Here is a 17,814-nt window from a genome sequence, read left to right on the forward strand (position 1 = left end):
ACAAGCTTGCTCACAACGGCTCCAGTTTCTTCTACTAGAGATCAACTATTGTCACGTTTTCCTCTTTTACATTATATTTGCCAATTTGCCATTAAAAATATCAATATTCAAAAAGTCATTGAATTGTCACTTCAGAGATGTGCAGATATACCCTGTATACACTGTATGTTGGGTTTGTTTACCGTTGAGTGAGAAAACAATATTGCACATTAGGCCAATCATCCCCCCCTTCCTCCCCCACCCCCAGTTTGGGAACCGCTAGGACTGGTCTCTGGGTTTCTATCTTCTCTTTAAAGGCTGCTAATTTAATTTACAATGGGATTTAATTGTGGTGAAATAATGTAAAGCAACAACAAAGTACTTGGTAAATGTTCATGGGAGGTCCCTATATGGATTATGATTTATACTCTTCCAGGTTTGACACGGAAACAGTGAACACGTGTTGCTATGAATGTATATGTATATTATGTATGTTTATGTATATGTAATGTATATGTTCCATACATTCAGTTCTATGGTGCCACCCATGGGAAATAACAAAATGTCCTAAAAGAAAACATGGACATACATTGACAGTGCATACATAATGCACACGTGTGTGCATGTGTGTGTGTGTGTGTGTGTGTGTGTGTGTGTGTGTGTGTGTGTGTGTGTGTGTGTGTGTGTGTGTGTTTGTGTGTGATACCCTGGTTCAAGTACTCACACAATGAACTGTAATGGCCTGAGGGCATTGTGAAGAAATCAGGGTGGCTGATCATTTTCAGCTACTGCACCCTTTTACTTGTGGATTAAATTGCCTCTGCACATTTCCCCTGGGTTTCCATGTGCCTCTTTTAGAAAGATAGACGTACCCATCAGAGGGGAAACCTGTTGAGCAAGTGATAAGTCTAAACTTAAGAGTACAGCCGTGTTGCCCAAGGGCTGAACAGAACCATTTGAACACAGTAATAAGCACATTATAGCCACAGAATCAGTCTACCTTAGTTCGGTTGCCAAGTATGAGATGGAATTTCTATAACCACCAGAATTAATTGGATTTCGTCAACAGTCGGGCGGAAACTTCATATGTCCATAATAACCATTACAGTTCATGCAGGAAATGTCAAAATAACCTGTGGTAAGTTATTTAGATGAAAGCTTTAGTTTGCACTGCAGTTAGATTTTCTACCAATGAATGGCAGTTTCATGACATTGTGAATAACCTGGATCAACCCCATATCTGGCACATGATCTCAACCAAAGATAACATGATGTAAAGTAGGCAATACAGTTAATAACCGTTACCTGGTGGAAGTTTTAAACTTGGCCCAAACCTCTGAGTGCTCATGAATCAAAGGGTTAAGACTGAGAGACAGTTTGATTGGATCATATAATTACCCTTATTTTTACTCTAAAAGACATCTGTTTGGAAATCTGCCCATTCACCTCAGTCAGTATACACAGCATGTTGCCCTAGCTGCTACCCTGTGTGAAGGACAAGGCACTGTTCCAAGCTTTTACAGTATCCTGTTTCCTTTGCAGTTGTGTGTGTGATTGATTGAGAAGAGAAAACCGGTTTAAATGGATACATACATGATGGCAAATCTTCACTGTACTGTGACTTTTAAAGTATCTCATAGTGATGATTTGTTTCTTGCCAGCAACTGGAGCACTTTACATTTATATTAAAAGTGTATCTATGTCTGTCTGTCTGTCTGTGCAACAATACAGGTAGCCTTTTTAAAGCACTGGCAGTGAAGTGTAACTGGGCTCCGGTATGGGGTCGTTTTCATGCCAATAATATACTATTGTGTGTTTGTGTGTGTGTGTGTGTGTGTGTGTGTGTGTGTGTGTGTGTGTGTGTGTGTGTGTGTGTGTGTGTGTGTGTGTGTGTGTGTGTGTGTGTGTGTCCAGCCCCAGGGTACGTCCTTGAGGTGGTTTGGGTTCCACTGGTTTCAGGGGGGTCCTCAGCAAAATGATTTAAATTGTTAAAATAACTTTAACCATTATTAAAAACTTAAAAAGCACTGACGAAGGTCTTAGGACCGAAACGTTTGCTTTTTAATTGCACTTTGAGCACAGAGCACTTTATGAGCATGATAAAATAAAAGAAAATATATTTTCTTAAGTCTCAGTCTAAGGAGTTTTACTTCTAGTTTCTATACGGTGAGCGAGTCTTTTTCTGCCAATTTTGAAAACTTTTAGCACCCATATCTGTTCTTATATGGGGGTTCTAGCACAATATATTTTCAAATGGGGGTCCGTGGCCAAACACATCAATTTGGGGGTCCATGGCTTCATGGCTTGACATGAAACTTGTTTTATCGATAACTTAATATGGTTGTAATAAAACACAATAGGATATATATCACTGTAACTTTGTGATTCTTGTGGGGTGTCCTGGGACTCCCAGGACATAGTCTGCAGGGGCCTGTGCACTCTGATTGATTGGTTGATTGATTGATATTTTTTTTCTTAAAAAAAGGAGAAAAAAAAATATATCCCACGATTGCAACCATTTTTTCCACCCTGTGTCAATTATCTAATGTAATCCTTGGTGCTACACTTCCTCTGCCAACCTGGGGGGGCAGCGGACTGACATCATGCTTCCTCATATGCATGAGGAGTCCAAGCTGCTTCTTTTCACCTGACAGGGGGGAATTTCACCGGCATACCCTCTATCAGGCGCCCCGGCTGGCCAGGGGGAGGTAGTTTTAGAGACCAGGATTACAGCATGATTTTTGTGAGGGTACCTACCCTAGGGAACACGAGGAGAACATGCAAACTCCACACAGAAAGGCCCTTTCGCAAACCCTGCCTCGGGTATGGGCACTGATGACGTGGAGGAGAGAACACGCCCCCAGCGCCCACAGCGTCCCCAGCGGGAATCGCACCCAGGACCTTCTAGCTGTGAGTCAACAGCACTACCGACCACCGTGCCACGATTGATTGATTGATTGAAAATTGTAATTGTTACAGTTTGTAGAATTGGTGCAGTTCAACTAAATTACAGGTCAATACAAAATATGCGGATAAAAAAGAGGATAGAACCAGAAAAAGCACTTTAACGCTCCATTTTCAATTCATCAGAACATTTAAAGACATACAGATATACACTTCTATGCAAGAAGAAAATTAAGGAAAGCATATTATATATGCGGTTAGAAAATAATTTCCATCTCAAAGCCCTCCAGATCAGTGGTTGAAGGCTCTCTAACCTCGCGTCACCATGGCTTTCTGACTATTAGGAAACTATTAGGAAATAGGCTAAATAAGCGATCTGTTTGATCTATCTTTTCCCTTTTTACCTCCTTTATGATGATTTCCTGTTCTTTGGCTATATATAAGTGTATATTTGTACGTCTCTAAATGTTATGATGAATTGAACAAGGTGGACCCTCTTGTAAACAAGTGTAGTGCTTTATTGGGTCGTCCCACTCACTGTTAACAGTTTTTGTATTGAGTTGTGCTTGAAATGTACTGTAATTCTGCAAACTACTGAGATTGATTCAATCAATCAATCAATCGATCAATCAATCAATCAAAGCTTGTAAATTTAGCTATTTTGGAATATTTCTAAAACATCAATATTGTAAGGGCATAAAATATTTTCAGATTGGGGTCCGCCGCGGGCAAATTCATGTCCCTGACTTGAAAATGCTTGTAGAAGAAAGTAAGAAACTGTTACTGGGAAGGAAAAAAATGCATCTCAAAGGCTTTAATATGCTAATGATTATCCTCCAAATTCGTACTATTGCTTTAAGAAGGGGGAGGGTCTCGCCAAAAATAACTCCTCCTTTTCATTGAATAACAAACAAACACTACGCGGAAGCCATTGAATCTCCTCTCTTCCCTTTTATCACAAATAACTCATCATTTCAAAGCCTTTTGTCTTCGACTTTATTATTGTACTAATCAGCTCGACACAAACCCTGCAGCTTCCTCGTGTCCCGTTTGATCATCATCCATCCATTCATCATAATATTACTACCAGCAACAACTAAAACACAATGGCCCAGGAATTTGTGGAGACCAAACTGCGAGGGGACAAGGTGGTGATGTTCATGAAGCCAACGTGCTCCTACTGCGTGATGGCCAAAGATGTGCTGTCCAAGTACAAGTTCAAGCCTGGACACTACGAGTGCATAGACATCAGCGGCCGCGTGGACGCGGGACACATGCAGGACTACTTCATGGAGATCACTGGAGCCCGGACGGTAAGAGAACGCACACACACACACACACACACACACAGTCTGAGTGCCTGTCTGACACAGACAGCCTCACAGTGTCTGACAGTGACACACTGTTGTTGTTGTTTTCGGTTGGAAAACTTGCATGTCCAAAAAACTGTATTGCTAAAAAAAATGAATGATGAAATAGTGAAAATAATAGCCGATCGATCTACAAGCTCACATCTCGTCTCATCATCACATGTTGTCAGCTTGTAGAACGGCTATTTCCCCCACGGCCTTTGTGTGACACTTGTATGATGTTGATGATGAGGCAGGGCATTCATAAAAAACATCAAATTAAACGTTTAGATAATTAATGTATTAATAGATAGATGATTTTCTGCCTGACAGCGACGCTAATAGTACAGTAAGTTTACTTACTGTAGCTGTGCTGCCTGAAGACCGGCTTTATATACTTTCACTTTCAGAGTGTAACAGATCGATCTGTCATTTAGCCAACTGTCTCATCACTGATTGATATAAATTGCACATATGCACACTTCAACAACACATTGGTGCCTGTCCTTGAATGAACCTTTTTTGGCAGCAATTATAAGTGAATAATTTATGATCCTCTTGTACAGAATAAGGTAGTGTTATCTCTAGTCTGTGTTGCTGGTTACTGACTGGAATTGATTAATTTAATTGATTTATTTGATTATTGAAAATGAGGCCTATAGCATCAAAATGAGTTTACATTTACTTTATACTTCCTCAAGTTCCTCAGAGGAAAGGTTTGGTATCCCCTGTTTGTTTTTAGTCTCGCCAGTCGCTACGAGTTGGAATAGGGCTACCAAACAATTAAAAAAACGATTCCAAGAAGTATTTGAAGAAACGTGTTTTGGGACTTTTGGGTGACTACAACATGACATAAGTTACCATCCGCTCCCGACCGGATCATAAACCCGCGAAAAAGAATGCTTCCCAGGCTAATGTCCATACTGCTGTGGTGTTGCAGGTGCCCAGGGTGTTCATTGGGGAGGAGTGTATTGGAGGCGGCAGCGACGTAGCAGAGCTGGATGACAGTGGGAAGCTACAGGGAATGCTGCAGTCCATCGGAGCGCTGCAGTGAGTGACCACCTCCACCACATGGCTCACAGGTACACAAATGACCGATTTATTATACCCCATCGCGTCCCATGCTAGCCCAGAGCCATCTAATAGAACAGTTACGATATTGAAGGGGCAGAAACCGAGCACTGTTCATGCAGCCTGAAATGGGGACAAGCTGGAGTTTAAAATACATTGTTATCAACGAGGACGGCGCAAATAAGAGCAATTTTAGGCATGTGTGCAACATGCCAACCGTTTTAAAGTATTGTACAGTGACAACTAAAGTCTCTGTAATGTTTATGTTGTACGATTACTACAAAACAAACATTTCTGCCTACTTCCGGTCCAGGACCTATTTGTTGTCCCCATTCTCAATAGAGACTGGCCCCATGAAGTGAACAGAGTTTTCGTAACTCTGTCTTACTCTATGACTGTGATGCTGCCCAACCGTCGCATGCTGACGAGAACTCTTCTTCAAGCTGACAGTGTACACGTTGTCAGCTAGAAGATGAGTTCTCGGCAAGAGACACCGGGCGTGTACACTATGGAGAAGTACTACTTTATATTATCATCCATAATCTTGGGGGAACATTAGCCCCAAATTGCAGATCTGCAAGCTTGTAGATTGGATATTTGTGTGAGTACAGAGCCACACATGTTGCCTATCCCCCTATCTCACACACACACACACACACACACACACACACACACACACACACACACACACACACACACACACACACACACACACACACACACACACACACACACACACACACACACACACACACACACACTGTTCTTTTGGTTTGAAGGTTGGTCAGACTCAGAGTGGCAGGCTTTAGGTGGCAGACCTGAGAAGACTCGAGGGCTGCACTCACTCACTGTCTTCTTTCCAACCTTCCGAGTTCAAATCCCGGGCAAGGCAAGGTTCTTGCAAACGTAGCATAGCAGAGACCCAGAACAACAGGAAAGTATGTCAATGAATGAATTTGCTCTTATGTAACATTGCGTTTCACTCTGGGCTGTGATCTGGTCTAGATCCCACCTAGTCTCTGATCCAGTCTAGAGCCAACCTACTGTATCTGGTCATTTTGTATACACACACACACACACACACACTTTTCTGAGGGTTAGGGTTATTCTGATTAACCGTGTAACCCTACAAAGTATAATAGAATAGCTATCATTAAAAACATTTGTAGAAAATAGCAGATCTACAAACTGATAACGCAGCACATTGCAACGCATTGTCAGCTTGTAGATCTGCTATTTCACAAAAAAAACAAAACCAGTCGTCTCACAGCTAGAAGGTCCTGGGTTCGATTCCCACTGGGGACGCTGTGGGTGCTGGGGGCGTGATCGCTCCTCCGCGTCATCAGTGCTCATACCCTAGGTGGGGTTGGCGAAAGGGCCTTTCTGTGTGGAGTTTGCATGTTCTCCCCGTGTCGCCTAGGGTAGGTAGTGGTACCCTCACAATAAACATGCAGTAATCCTGGTCTCTATACTGCCTCCCCCTGGCCAAACTCCCCCCTGTCAGGTGAAAAGAAGCAGCTTGGACTCCTCATGCATAAAAGGAAGCATGAGGTCAGTCTGTTGCTCTCCCCAGGTTGGCAGAGGAAGTGTTAGATAATTGACACTGGGTGAAAAAATGGGTTGCATGTGATTAAAAAAAAACTGAGGCAAAAGTTTGAAATTATACAATAGTGATTTTGAAGTCCTATCGCCCAGCCCTAGATCACAGTATCCAGCCCTCGCCTCATCACCAGAGATTTAGAACAACAGGTGTGCATTGTTGAGCCACATGGCTCATTATCAGATGACCTTAGGTCGCATTCTCACCTAATACTTCGGTAGACTCGAATGCGTATGGGAGGAGAAATGGGATTCTTGCATATTTAATTGGCTACGGTTTGCCTTCACACTGTCATGATCCGCAGCAATTGGAAACGCAGCAGGGGGGACCTTTATCAATGTGTTACATTCATAAACTAGCCTACACAGTGAAATGATAAATCTATGGTGATAATTATACTCATAACGTGCATTATGTGTCGTGCCGACGGTCTGGGACTGCCCCCCCCCCTCTCTCGCTCTCTCACTATAAGCACGCAGCCACGCACGCACTGTTCTTTTGGGCATGGAGGCACAGCGCTGAGCGCACTGATATAACAGACAGCAGCGCAAAATGTTTACAAGTTTATCGAGATGAAAGTTCCTACTCCCCACTAGTCCCCACACAGTGACAGCACTCCATGTTTACGGCACGCACAGACAGACAGAATATTCTGTAGGCTATAATACTATTACACTGCACTGCAGTGTTTGTGTTTTCTTAAGCAATTGATTAATGTACTCGTCCTCATTTCGATCAGGGCTTCAGTCTCCACTCTCCTCATTCGACCACGTCTATCCACGGTAACGGGACATCTTTGCGCTGCGTAAAATATGCCTTCTCCGTCTCCAACTGTGTTCAGCTCCTCACCCGCCTGACGTATGTTTGCTTCATTTCCTGTATTTGCTGCGGATTGCATTCACACCTGCACCGAATCGTAGTCAAGCGCGATTGGAAGCGAAGCGAAACCCCCGTTTTTGCTCGGAGTAAAATGCGGTTCTTTGTTGCGCATTAGGATTCGAAAGAGCCTTCACACCTGCCAAACGAAGCGCACTTTCTGAAAATGCGCAGCAGGATTCGTTTTAATCGCAGCAAAGCTCTCTGGTGAGAATGCGACCTTAGTGTCCCAAAAATGCAATGTTATCGTTGTACAATGAATAGTTCAGACGTTATGTGGGTCAATTTGTTCATAATTAGAGTCGTTTTGATACCGATACCAGCGTCGGAAATGACTCGGATACAGCATAAAATGCTGGATCGGGTTACTGTATCTGGGAATTCATGAGTGTACAGTATGCACCGATCCAATATCACATATTAATTACATAATGTGGTTTATACGACACAGGCAAACAACATGCACAATGCTAGTGGAGAATGTAACGTCAGAGCTAGCAAAATGTCAGCAATTTGGCAATATATCTCATTGGAAAATTCCACCAATCAAATGGTGATGTGTGCAAGAAGAGTGTTCTGTTTTTGAGGGGTGGAAATCGTTTTGCCAATTGTATTTGCTCTTTTTTTGTTATCAATTGTTTTTTATTTAAGACAAAAAATCACAATAAAACATGTTAACATCATGTATGAAATAAAATAAAGAAAACAAAACATATGAAAACACATAACAGCAAAAGAAAGGAACACAAAAACAAACAGACAATCCCACCCACCCCTCCCCCCGGGACCAAAGATGTCACAAAATGTCAGGACTCCTACCACTGTGCAATAGGGAAAAATAAATAAATAATAATAATGACTAAATCATGTCCTTAACCATATCTGCAATATCAGACCAAATATCAATGTTTACTTCTTTCGCTCCGTGCAATCTTGCTGTTGACAATTCCATATAGATGATATCTAAAAAGGTCAAAGCCCATTGGCGAAACATCAATGTATGAGGTGGTTTCCAGTGCGAAGCAACCATCTTCTTTGCGGCCGTTACGCCAGCAAAGAAGACACGAATACGGGTATTATTTAAAGGCAATTGGGATACATCGTTTAATAAGAAATTGTATTTGCTCTTGTTTTACACAGTGCCTATCCCACAGTCTTTTGTGTGCATACAAAGTTGTTGAGGGGAAAATAAATAACAAAATGTAGTAACTTTGATCATTTAACATGAATATCCCCTCGCCCTAGCCTGGCCAAATTTGACTGAGGGACTGCCATTGGATTATTTTTTTTGAATTTTCGTTTTTTCATGTCATATGAAAGCAGGGAATCATAGCTTCAAATTGACATTGGTTGTTCAGTTTGACTCACCAGTTTTGGAGATGTGGCTTATAGAGTAATGTCTTGCACAAAACAATGAGTTGAGAAAACAAGCTTGAAAGGTTCACACCTGTGGACTCTATAACATTACACCTAGCTACATGTTTAAGCATTTACCGGTATTTCATATTTACATTTCCGCTCTAATGTTTATTTCAGACATGCTCTAGTATGTGAAGAGTCTGCCTGTGCCAAGTAAAAATATAAATACTCCAATGTATATACCGGTACTCTGTTGGTACTCTGTTACAAATAGAAGTCCCGTATTAAAATGTACTTGATTAAATCAGAATCAAAATATATGATGCATGTTCTCACCGTCTCCTAGGATACCAGTAATCCTGGTCTGTATACTCCTCCCCCTGGTCAGCAGTAATTGCAGTGGAGTAAAAGTACAATATTTCTCTCTGATATATAGTGAGGTAGAAGTAAAGGTATTGAAAATGTAACTACTGAACAAAGAAAAAAAGTATGTACTGTACGTTAAGTACCAGATGGTTAGACACAGCAAACAAAGTGCCACTACTACCAAAGCACAAACGGTGACCTGCTGTCAGCAATGTTAAACGGCCCACCAGAGTGGCATAAGGCAAAGCAGAGAGAGCCCGTACGGTACTAATTAGGGAAATGCTGTTGTAAAGCAGAGAGAGTCTGGTCAACTCCTGATTTATGCTCTGTCGCACGGCGACGGGACACGCCAAATGCAGCAGAGCAGCTGGCGCGTCGTGAGCATGTAGCGGTGACTAATACTATGACGCCGACTACATTTCTTTTCACTGACAAAAACTACATGAAAACTAAGCCATGATGACTAAAACTATGTCTAAATATACTGTTAATTTTGTCAACAAATGAAAACTAGACTAGAATGTTGATAACGGGACGAGTGGAGATATCCGGTATGAGTAAAAGACACAAGTCATTTTGCACTTGGTTGCATGCTGAAAATAGCCGATCTACAAGCTCACAACGCATCGTGACACGTTGTGAGCTTGTAGATTGGCTATTTTCAGCAAGTGTAAAATCGGCCATTACGACGGCATCAAGGCCTGCCAAAATACATTTTAGTCGACTAAAACTAGACCAACACTAAAACATTCCGGGTGTCTATAATGTGACTAAAACGAAATGAGAATTATTCAAAAGACTATGACTATAAAACTAAAATCTAAATTTGCTGTAAAAAACAACACTGGTGAGGGGCACGGTGGCACAGTTGGTAGTGCTGTCGCCTCACAGCTAGAAGGGCCTGGGTTCGATTCCCGCTCTGGGCACTGTGGGTGCTGGCGGGGTGTTTCCTCCTCCGCGTCATCAGTGCCCATACCCGAAGGCGGGGTTGGCGAAAGGGCCTTTCTGTGTGGAGTTTGCATGTTCTCCCCGTGTCCCCTAGGGTAGGTACCCTCACAAAAACATGCAGTAATCCTGGTCTCTAAACTGCCTCCCCCTGGCCAGCCGGGGCGCCTGATGGAGGGGAAAGGAACTGGTTGGAATAACGTGTTCCTTCCACGTGCCATGTCCAACCAGGGAAACTCCCCCCTGTCGGGTGTAAAGGAGCAACTTGGACACTCAGGCGTGAAGGAAGCATGAGTTAAGTCCGTTGCTCTCCCCAGGTTGGCGGAGGGTGTGTAGAGTCCAGGATCACAGTAGATGATTGGCACAGGGGTGAAAAATGGGTTACAAAATCGTGGGATAAAAAATATATATATTAAAAAAAAAACAACACTGGTGAGCTTGTAGGTTGTCTGTTTTCCGTACACAACCCAAGTATGAATCGGGGCGGAGGAGTTGAAAAGCAGACTAGGGGAACGGGGGAATGGTTGGCTCTCAGACAGAGGACACCAAGGCAAGTGGTGGAGTACTGCATAAATAAGTTAACTGTAAGCCCTCCTCGTCAACGCATTAATTAATAAAGTAGGAAATTAAGTGTCTGTTGGGATGCTGAGCATAGTGGAAAAAAGACAGGAATACATTTATGCGGTATGGCTGTCACAGAGATAGAAAAACCACAGATTAAAACATGCACGCACACACACACACACACACACACACACACACACACTTGTATTACTATACTTGTGAGGACGTTGAAATTTCAGAAAAAAAGAAAGAAAAACTGTTTTAACCATCCTCCTCACTCGTCACAATGTCCATTTCTGAAAGTCTGCAGGTTTCCCCTTCACAAATATAGTGATACACGTACACACACGCATGCGCACAGTGAGTGCAGAGTCAGACAACCGTTGAGTACTAAAGTAAGTCAGAGAATTCTTTCTAAAACATCTCTTTATTGAGGGGCCGGCGGTCTTATTAATAAACTACGGTACCCACAGTTTGTACAGTAATAATGTCACTACTGGCCCAGTGGGCTCTTGTGGAGCTGTTTCACTGTCCCCACACGGAGTCACCTCAATGTCCTCAAACACAGCATGTTGTGTGGATGCAGGTCTGGCCTGGGCAACACTTTGTTTCAATGGTCCTGTGTCAGTTATTTACCCGTTTGCTTTGTATAGGATCAATATATATAATATTTACATTTTACCCTGCTTTTGCACACACGGTCCTATGATTAGTCCATAACGGCAGAATAGTGATTTTTTTTTTTGATTCAATTTATTGTCACTGCACATAGTATACAAATACTTTGACAATGAAATGCTAGTTAATACACCAGTGGTTCTCAACCTGTGGGCCGTGAAGATATTGCAAGTGGGCCTCCCAAATAATTGGCAAAACACACAAGATTTGAATCATAATATAGCATTCATATGAAAGAAAACGTTAGAAAAATGTCATGGTAGTTTTCCTTTAAAGGTCTAGTGAAATGAAAAATATGTTTTTCACACGTTTTTAGAGCCTAACAATAGATGCCAAAATAGTGGAAAATGTGTTGCATTTGTTTAGTACTTTTATATCAAAGGTCCCTAAAAAGCTTCCTGTGAACGAAAACGTGCTGCGAAATGACATACTGTACATACGCTCTGATTGGTTCAGAAACATACAGGCTTCGGTTTCAGACTGAAAAATCCATTGCAGTACGACTTTTAACACCTTGTCAGCTTTTATTGTGATACTGTTGTTGCTTCCATTGATCCAAGCCCGAACACAATTTGTTTGTTTGATCATTACATTTAATGTGCTCTGAAAATGGAGGCGGCTAATCAGCTGGCATGCTGCCAAGTGGTCAGATGGGTGGGCCAAGTGGTCAGATGGGTGGGCCGCATACGCTCTTAAGATTTTCAAGTGGGCCCTGATCCGGACAAAGGTTGAGAACCTGACTAACTATGCTTCGCCATAATCATTTTTCGACCGCAGTCGAGATCATGGATTTCACAATGTCACGCCAGACTTTCTAGTCCTTCATTGCCATCCCCATAGTTCCTGCTTACTGATGCATGTGTCCCTAGCGATGATGACATCAGGGAACGACAGTTTTCTATCTCTGGTCTGCTTTGAGGCAGGATTCCAGAGAAGAAGGGAAGATATAACCTCATTGTCAGCTCTGTAGCAGTGGCCGGCAAACTGTGTTCTTCTGGATCGGACCAGTGAAGAAACACGGGGAAGGTTGCCGTATATAAGATTAGTTGATGGGTGGCTCTTCCAAGAGAGATGTTAGAAGCCCCATTAGAAGGCGGGTGTAAGTGCCATCCAACCGTTTCTCTAATTTCTTTGAAAGTGTTCCATGTCTCGGAGCCATAGAGTAAAATCGGCTCGACGGTCGTCCTAAATATTTTTTACTTTGAACATCTTACTAAGCTGGGATGACCAGATCTTATGCTTCGCCATACTAAGTTGTCATGTCCCGAAAATAGCCGATCTTGTAGATCTTCTATTTCCAGTCTGGTATGACGATGCTGTACGAGTGTAACATGAAGCTTGACTGGGGGGCAAACACATCAAGTTCAAGATTTAATATTTGACAAGATAATGTAGATTATTGTGGTACAGCAGCACACCATTTTCACTAAGGTGTAAAACTAAATCGTTGCAGTCGGTCAGAAACCTTGTATCCCCATATTTCCATTTAAAAAAAAAGTTTTTATTATTAGTAGTAGTAGTTAATAGTTTCAAAAATGAATATAGTGGAAATAGTTGATCTACAAGCTCACAAGAGAGCTTGTAGATCAAATTTCATTATGTTTTTAAACGCTTAAACCTAAAGCCTGTCTGTATTCTGGTGAAAACCTTTGCCGAAAATGGCAGATCTATTTTCAGTGAAAGCTGAAACAATAACAGAAAATACACTAGCATAGAGCCCTGAGGGACTCCAGTCAACCATACAGGGTTTAAGTCGTTAAAATAATAACGTAATAAAGGGAACGGTTTTGGACATACAAGGTTTACACCCCGCCATTAACAAAATATTATGCACCACTTGATCCTCTCCTAAATCAGTGTGGGCCTCTGACCACACCTCTTATTATAATACTGTACACACCCTAAAGTACCGTAAAACATTAATGTAAACACATGTTCATACAAAAATAACCGTATAAATTCTCAAGACATTAAATTTGGTGTTGAGTAAATCTCTCAAAACGTGTTGCCCAGGCATAAGTCAAAGTCACCCAATGACACGTCATGACATCTCAAAAAAAGCACAGTGATTGAAATATTAATGTCAAATATTACGTCTCAAAAGATGATTTCTGTGTAAATAGCAGTGAAATAGACGACAGTAAAACAAAGTGTTGCCCAGTGGCCACTATGTCCAAACATGAAAATACCGGTACCACATTTATGTACAGGACACTTTACAAAAATAGTCAATGCACCATTAAATCATACATCTTATGATAAAAAAGAAAGAAAACAAGAGAGAAACAAACCAGAGGTGTTGCGGTTTTAAATTGACCAGCTGTTGCTCATGGTATAAATTAGATCTTAAATGGCATGTGTGAGCTTCTGAAGGCTTTTATTTTTGCAAACTGGTGATGAGGGCTGTGGTCAAATAAAATGTAAGACTTGAAGTTGAACTTACAGACTATAGCTTAAGCAAAATGTAAAATCATAATTGCCCCTGTAGCTTCAATATATGAAGCACACCATTCTTTTTATTTCAATATAATGTGTTAACCGAAGAATTTAATCAAAAGCTACTTCCCAGAATTAAATTAAATTGAGACGGACTGGTCCGAAACAGACATTTTCACACGGTCATAAATCAATCATGACCCCCATAGACATTATTTATTTAGGATTATAGATCTGAAATTATCTAATTTACGCAACACAGCTGATCCTGATCATACACTACATTGACTTTGTCATATTGCATAATGAAAATGAGCTTTACTGTGCTCCCAGTAGCGTCAACCAGTTAGATGAGCCTTGAATGCTACTGTATGTACAGTATGCAGGTAAATAATTACCACTCCAATGCAGATTGAGCCCCAGTAAAAGTTAAAGGCTCAAACTATAGTGTTAGTTCAGTTTAAGAAATGTCATGTCTTTTAGAACTACACTGTAACATATCTTGCGTGTTAATTTAACGCTCAAGTGTAAAACGGACCCTTACTGGACCATTAACAGAGTCAAATGAACACCTTTGTAACAGTACAGCGTAATGGGACGTGTTATGCAATGGTCTGATGCTGCAGTTATGCGTCCAACAGTAAGATGCACAGATGTCCTCTTGACTTGACCGTTTTCATTCAGTTTGATACAACTCTTCTGGTTCGGTTTGGGTCGGTGTCATCATTGCATTATTGAAGTGTGAGTCAGTTTTGAAGAATATAATTCAGTATATAATATACTTTTAATATTTGATTAATCCTCCATGTTGTATGAACAGTGTTGTCGATCTGTAATCATCGTTTTTGCGTCTACAGTTAGAAACATAAATCCTCTCCGGTTGAAGTCGCCACCGCCCCGGTATCCAGCTAGTTTTTGTATGTTTTCCATTGAGAGGGGGTTTCACCCTTTGCTTCCTGCCATGCATCCCTGGAAGCTTAAAGACACAGAGCTTCAACATTATTGCCTGATTCACACTCCGGTGCACTAGTGACGTCGCGCGGAGAAAAAATAAGCCGACCGACAAGGTCGCCCGTTTCCGTTGCGCGACTACAACATCACGCGACGGAGTAGGAATCGGCCTATAATCCTCGAGAGTTCCACAGGTCATGGCTTCCATGTCGGGGGGGGGGGGGGGGGGGGGAGTCCGCACCCTGCTCACACGGCAGTCTGTAACATGGCTTTCTCCTGTCTCCTCCCCCTTCCTCCTCCTCCTCCTCCTCCCGTCATCATGGTGCAGCCCCTCCCCGCCGGCGCTCTGTGCCATCCTCCCCCCTCCCCATCCTCCTCCCCCCGCTGTCCTCCTCCTCCTCTGCAGGGCGTGGCATCCGGGCTTTGTCACATGACCATGCAGCGGGACTTGTTGCGTAGCTTGCGCCGGCGCTGCTGGTAGTCGCTGAGCTCCTGCAGGTAGCCCCTGGATGGCCAGCGAAGCCTCTCCACCTGCTCACGCTCCTCCTCTGCACAAACGCACACACACACACGCATGCACACACACGGATGATTAAAAGGTAAGGGTAAGTGATGTTTTCACGTTAAAGTACGTGTTAACCATTCACTATATTCTAAACATTGCTATGCAGTGTGTTTGTTCAGTAACAGGAGGCTTCCTATCTCTGAAGTGATTTAGTAAACGGATGGAATAGATGCATGTTTCGGGTTGGGATACAAGTTTTATCCAATCAGGAAGAGAGAATTCCTACAGGATAAACAAACAGGCAAACCTTTTAACTGGAACACTATTGAAATTCAAAGCTGATGAACGGGTACTCTCTCCTGATTGATTGGCTGAAATTGTCAACCCACCTGAAAAATGTATCCGTTTACTAAGGAGCTGGAGACGAGGAGACCCCCTCTACTCTACAGTAGAGCAATGATCATTATCACAGAATATAGAGCTTAAACTTTGTCACAAAATAACCTTTAGCTTTAACCAAAACTATCACTTACCCTAACCTTTCATAATTACAAATGGATGATTAATGCTATGTCACGTCGTTAGGGTGGCTAAGCTATGCCAGTGTGAGCCGGCTCTCATCGACCCACCAATGTCAGATGGATTGATTGAGTCGGTGGAACTGCTTTACATTCACGACCCGACCCGTCCACGAACACAAACAATCCGTTAATATTGGAGAAAATCCCCGGTCTTAATTTAACTCTTGAGTGTCTACAAATGGAAAACAGAGTTAAATTAACACCGACTATTTTAACTTTTTCAGCAAGGTGAATTACTTAATGTTACTTTTATTACGCTTAAAGGCTGATTTATTTCTGTCGTACTGTTGTGCAACAAAACGGCGCAGACGCATGACAGATGTCATTTAGATGTTTTTTGGCCCGAAGCCAAACGTTAGCCTTAAGAAGAAGAACCCGAGGTGCTTTGCTGGCTATTTAAGTTAAGACCCTACTACACTTATGCCCTTAAGTAAACCGTCCACTTAACCACATAAACACGTCTCTTTGTATAATGATTAATGATGGCAATAAAACATGCTAAATGCTACAGTGCTAACCAGAGCTGTGTGCTTATTAATCTGTTTCGGTCTTATTTACTCATGTCATTGACGATGTGCATGTGCTATATCTTGACATGGGCCGCTACACGTGCACGCTACGGCTATAACAGCTGAAATAAGGCCAGTCAGTGTGCAGCTAAGACTATAACAGCTGAAATAAGGCCAGTCAGTGTGCAGCTAAGACTATAACAGCTGAAATAAGGCCAGTCAGTGTGCTGTGCAGCTAAGACTCTATAAAAGCTGAAAAAAGGCCAGTCAGTGTGCAGCTAAGACTCTTCAAACATACATTTACAAGGAAGCAGCTCGAGTCCCATGCTGGAGAGACCTGTGTGTGTGTGTGTGTGTGTGTGTGTGTGTGTGTGTGTGTGTGTGTGTGTGTGTGTGTGTGTGTGTGTGTGTGTGTTGTGGTTGGGCATAAACTCTGTATGTCCATTTTCCATCTTTAAAATTTGTATGTTCCACCCCCACGAGTGCCCCGCTATGAGCTTGTAGATCTTCCTCTTTTTTTATCGTGAAAATGTGTTGCAAATCTTTACATTTATATTTCTTTCACAGCAAACCTTTTTTAAAGCAAATATTTGTTGTTCCAGGGACTACCCGGAACAACACATTTTCTGATGGGGGTCGTCAGCCAAATACAGATAATTCTGACATGAAATAGGGTACGTTTGGATATAGGCACACTGAGCGCACTGCCAATACAAACTAATAGGCGAGTGCGTTCCCAGTGCGCATTTACGAACTCACACATAGTATGAGAACGTATGATATAGAAACATTCATGATTTAGAAGACATTTTGTAGAATCTGGTCTCGGGTCTAAATGGGTTATGGGTTAATACTGTATTATGAAGTGGAGTGTTGAGGTGTACGTTATAATACTGTATTATGAAGTGTTGAGTTGTACGTTATAATACTGTATTATGAAGTGGAGTGTTGAGGTGTACGTTATAATACTGTATTATGAAGTGTTGAGGTGTACGTTATAATACTGTATTATGAAGTGGAGTGTTGAGGTGTACGTTATAATACTGTATTATGAAGTGGAGTGTTGAGGTGTACGTTATAATACTGTATTATGAAGTGTTGAGTTGTACGTTATAATACTGTATTATGAAGTGGAGTGTTG

The 17,814-nt window shown here is 42.0% G+C and overlaps 2 protein-coding genes across 2 annotated transcripts in view; one reads left to right on the forward strand and one right to left on the reverse strand.

Moving 5' to 3' along the window:
• Positions 1-3,789: 3,789 nt before the first annotated feature.
• Positions 3,790-16,684, forward strand: glrx (glutaredoxin (thioltransferase)). The gene is made up of 3 exons (XM_080775026.1): positions 3,790-4,196; positions 5,173-5,314; positions 15,407-16,684. Exons 1-2 carry the CDS (start codon positions 3,990-3,992, stop codon positions 5,284-5,286), a joined length of 321 nt encoding a protein of 106 aa, XP_080631152.1. The 5' UTR covers positions 3,790-3,989; the 3' UTR covers positions 5,287-5,314; positions 15,407-16,684.
• The window catches only part of rhobtb3 (Rho related BTB domain containing 3), a gene marked incomplete at its 3' end in the record, with an annotated part of 43,969 nt that continues 41,659 nt past the window's right edge, over positions 15,505-17,814 (reverse strand). Inside the window, exon 13 of the mRNA XM_080775006.1 lies at positions 15,505-15,626. Coding sequence (XP_080631132.1) covers positions 15,505-15,626 — 122 coding nt within the window. The remainder of the gene's footprint in view (positions 15,627-17,814) is intronic.

Source organism: Protomyctophum bolini, assembly GCF_963924005.1.
Source record: "Protomyctophum bolini genome assembly, chromosome: 2".
Taxonomy (NCBI): domain Eukaryota; kingdom Metazoa; phylum Chordata; class Actinopteri; order Myctophiformes; family Myctophidae; genus Protomyctophum; species Protomyctophum bolini.

Bases quoted from the DNA above. Each gene is read 5' to 3' on its own strand.
- glrx (XM_080775026.1), top strand. From the start codon at position 3,990: ATGGCCCAGGAATTTGTGGAGACCAAACTGCGAGGGGACAAGGTGGTG. The intron at 4,197-5,172 runs GTAAGAGAACGC...GTGGTGTTGCAG, and splicing joins AGATCACTGGAGCCCGGACG to GTGCCCAGGGTGTTCATTGG.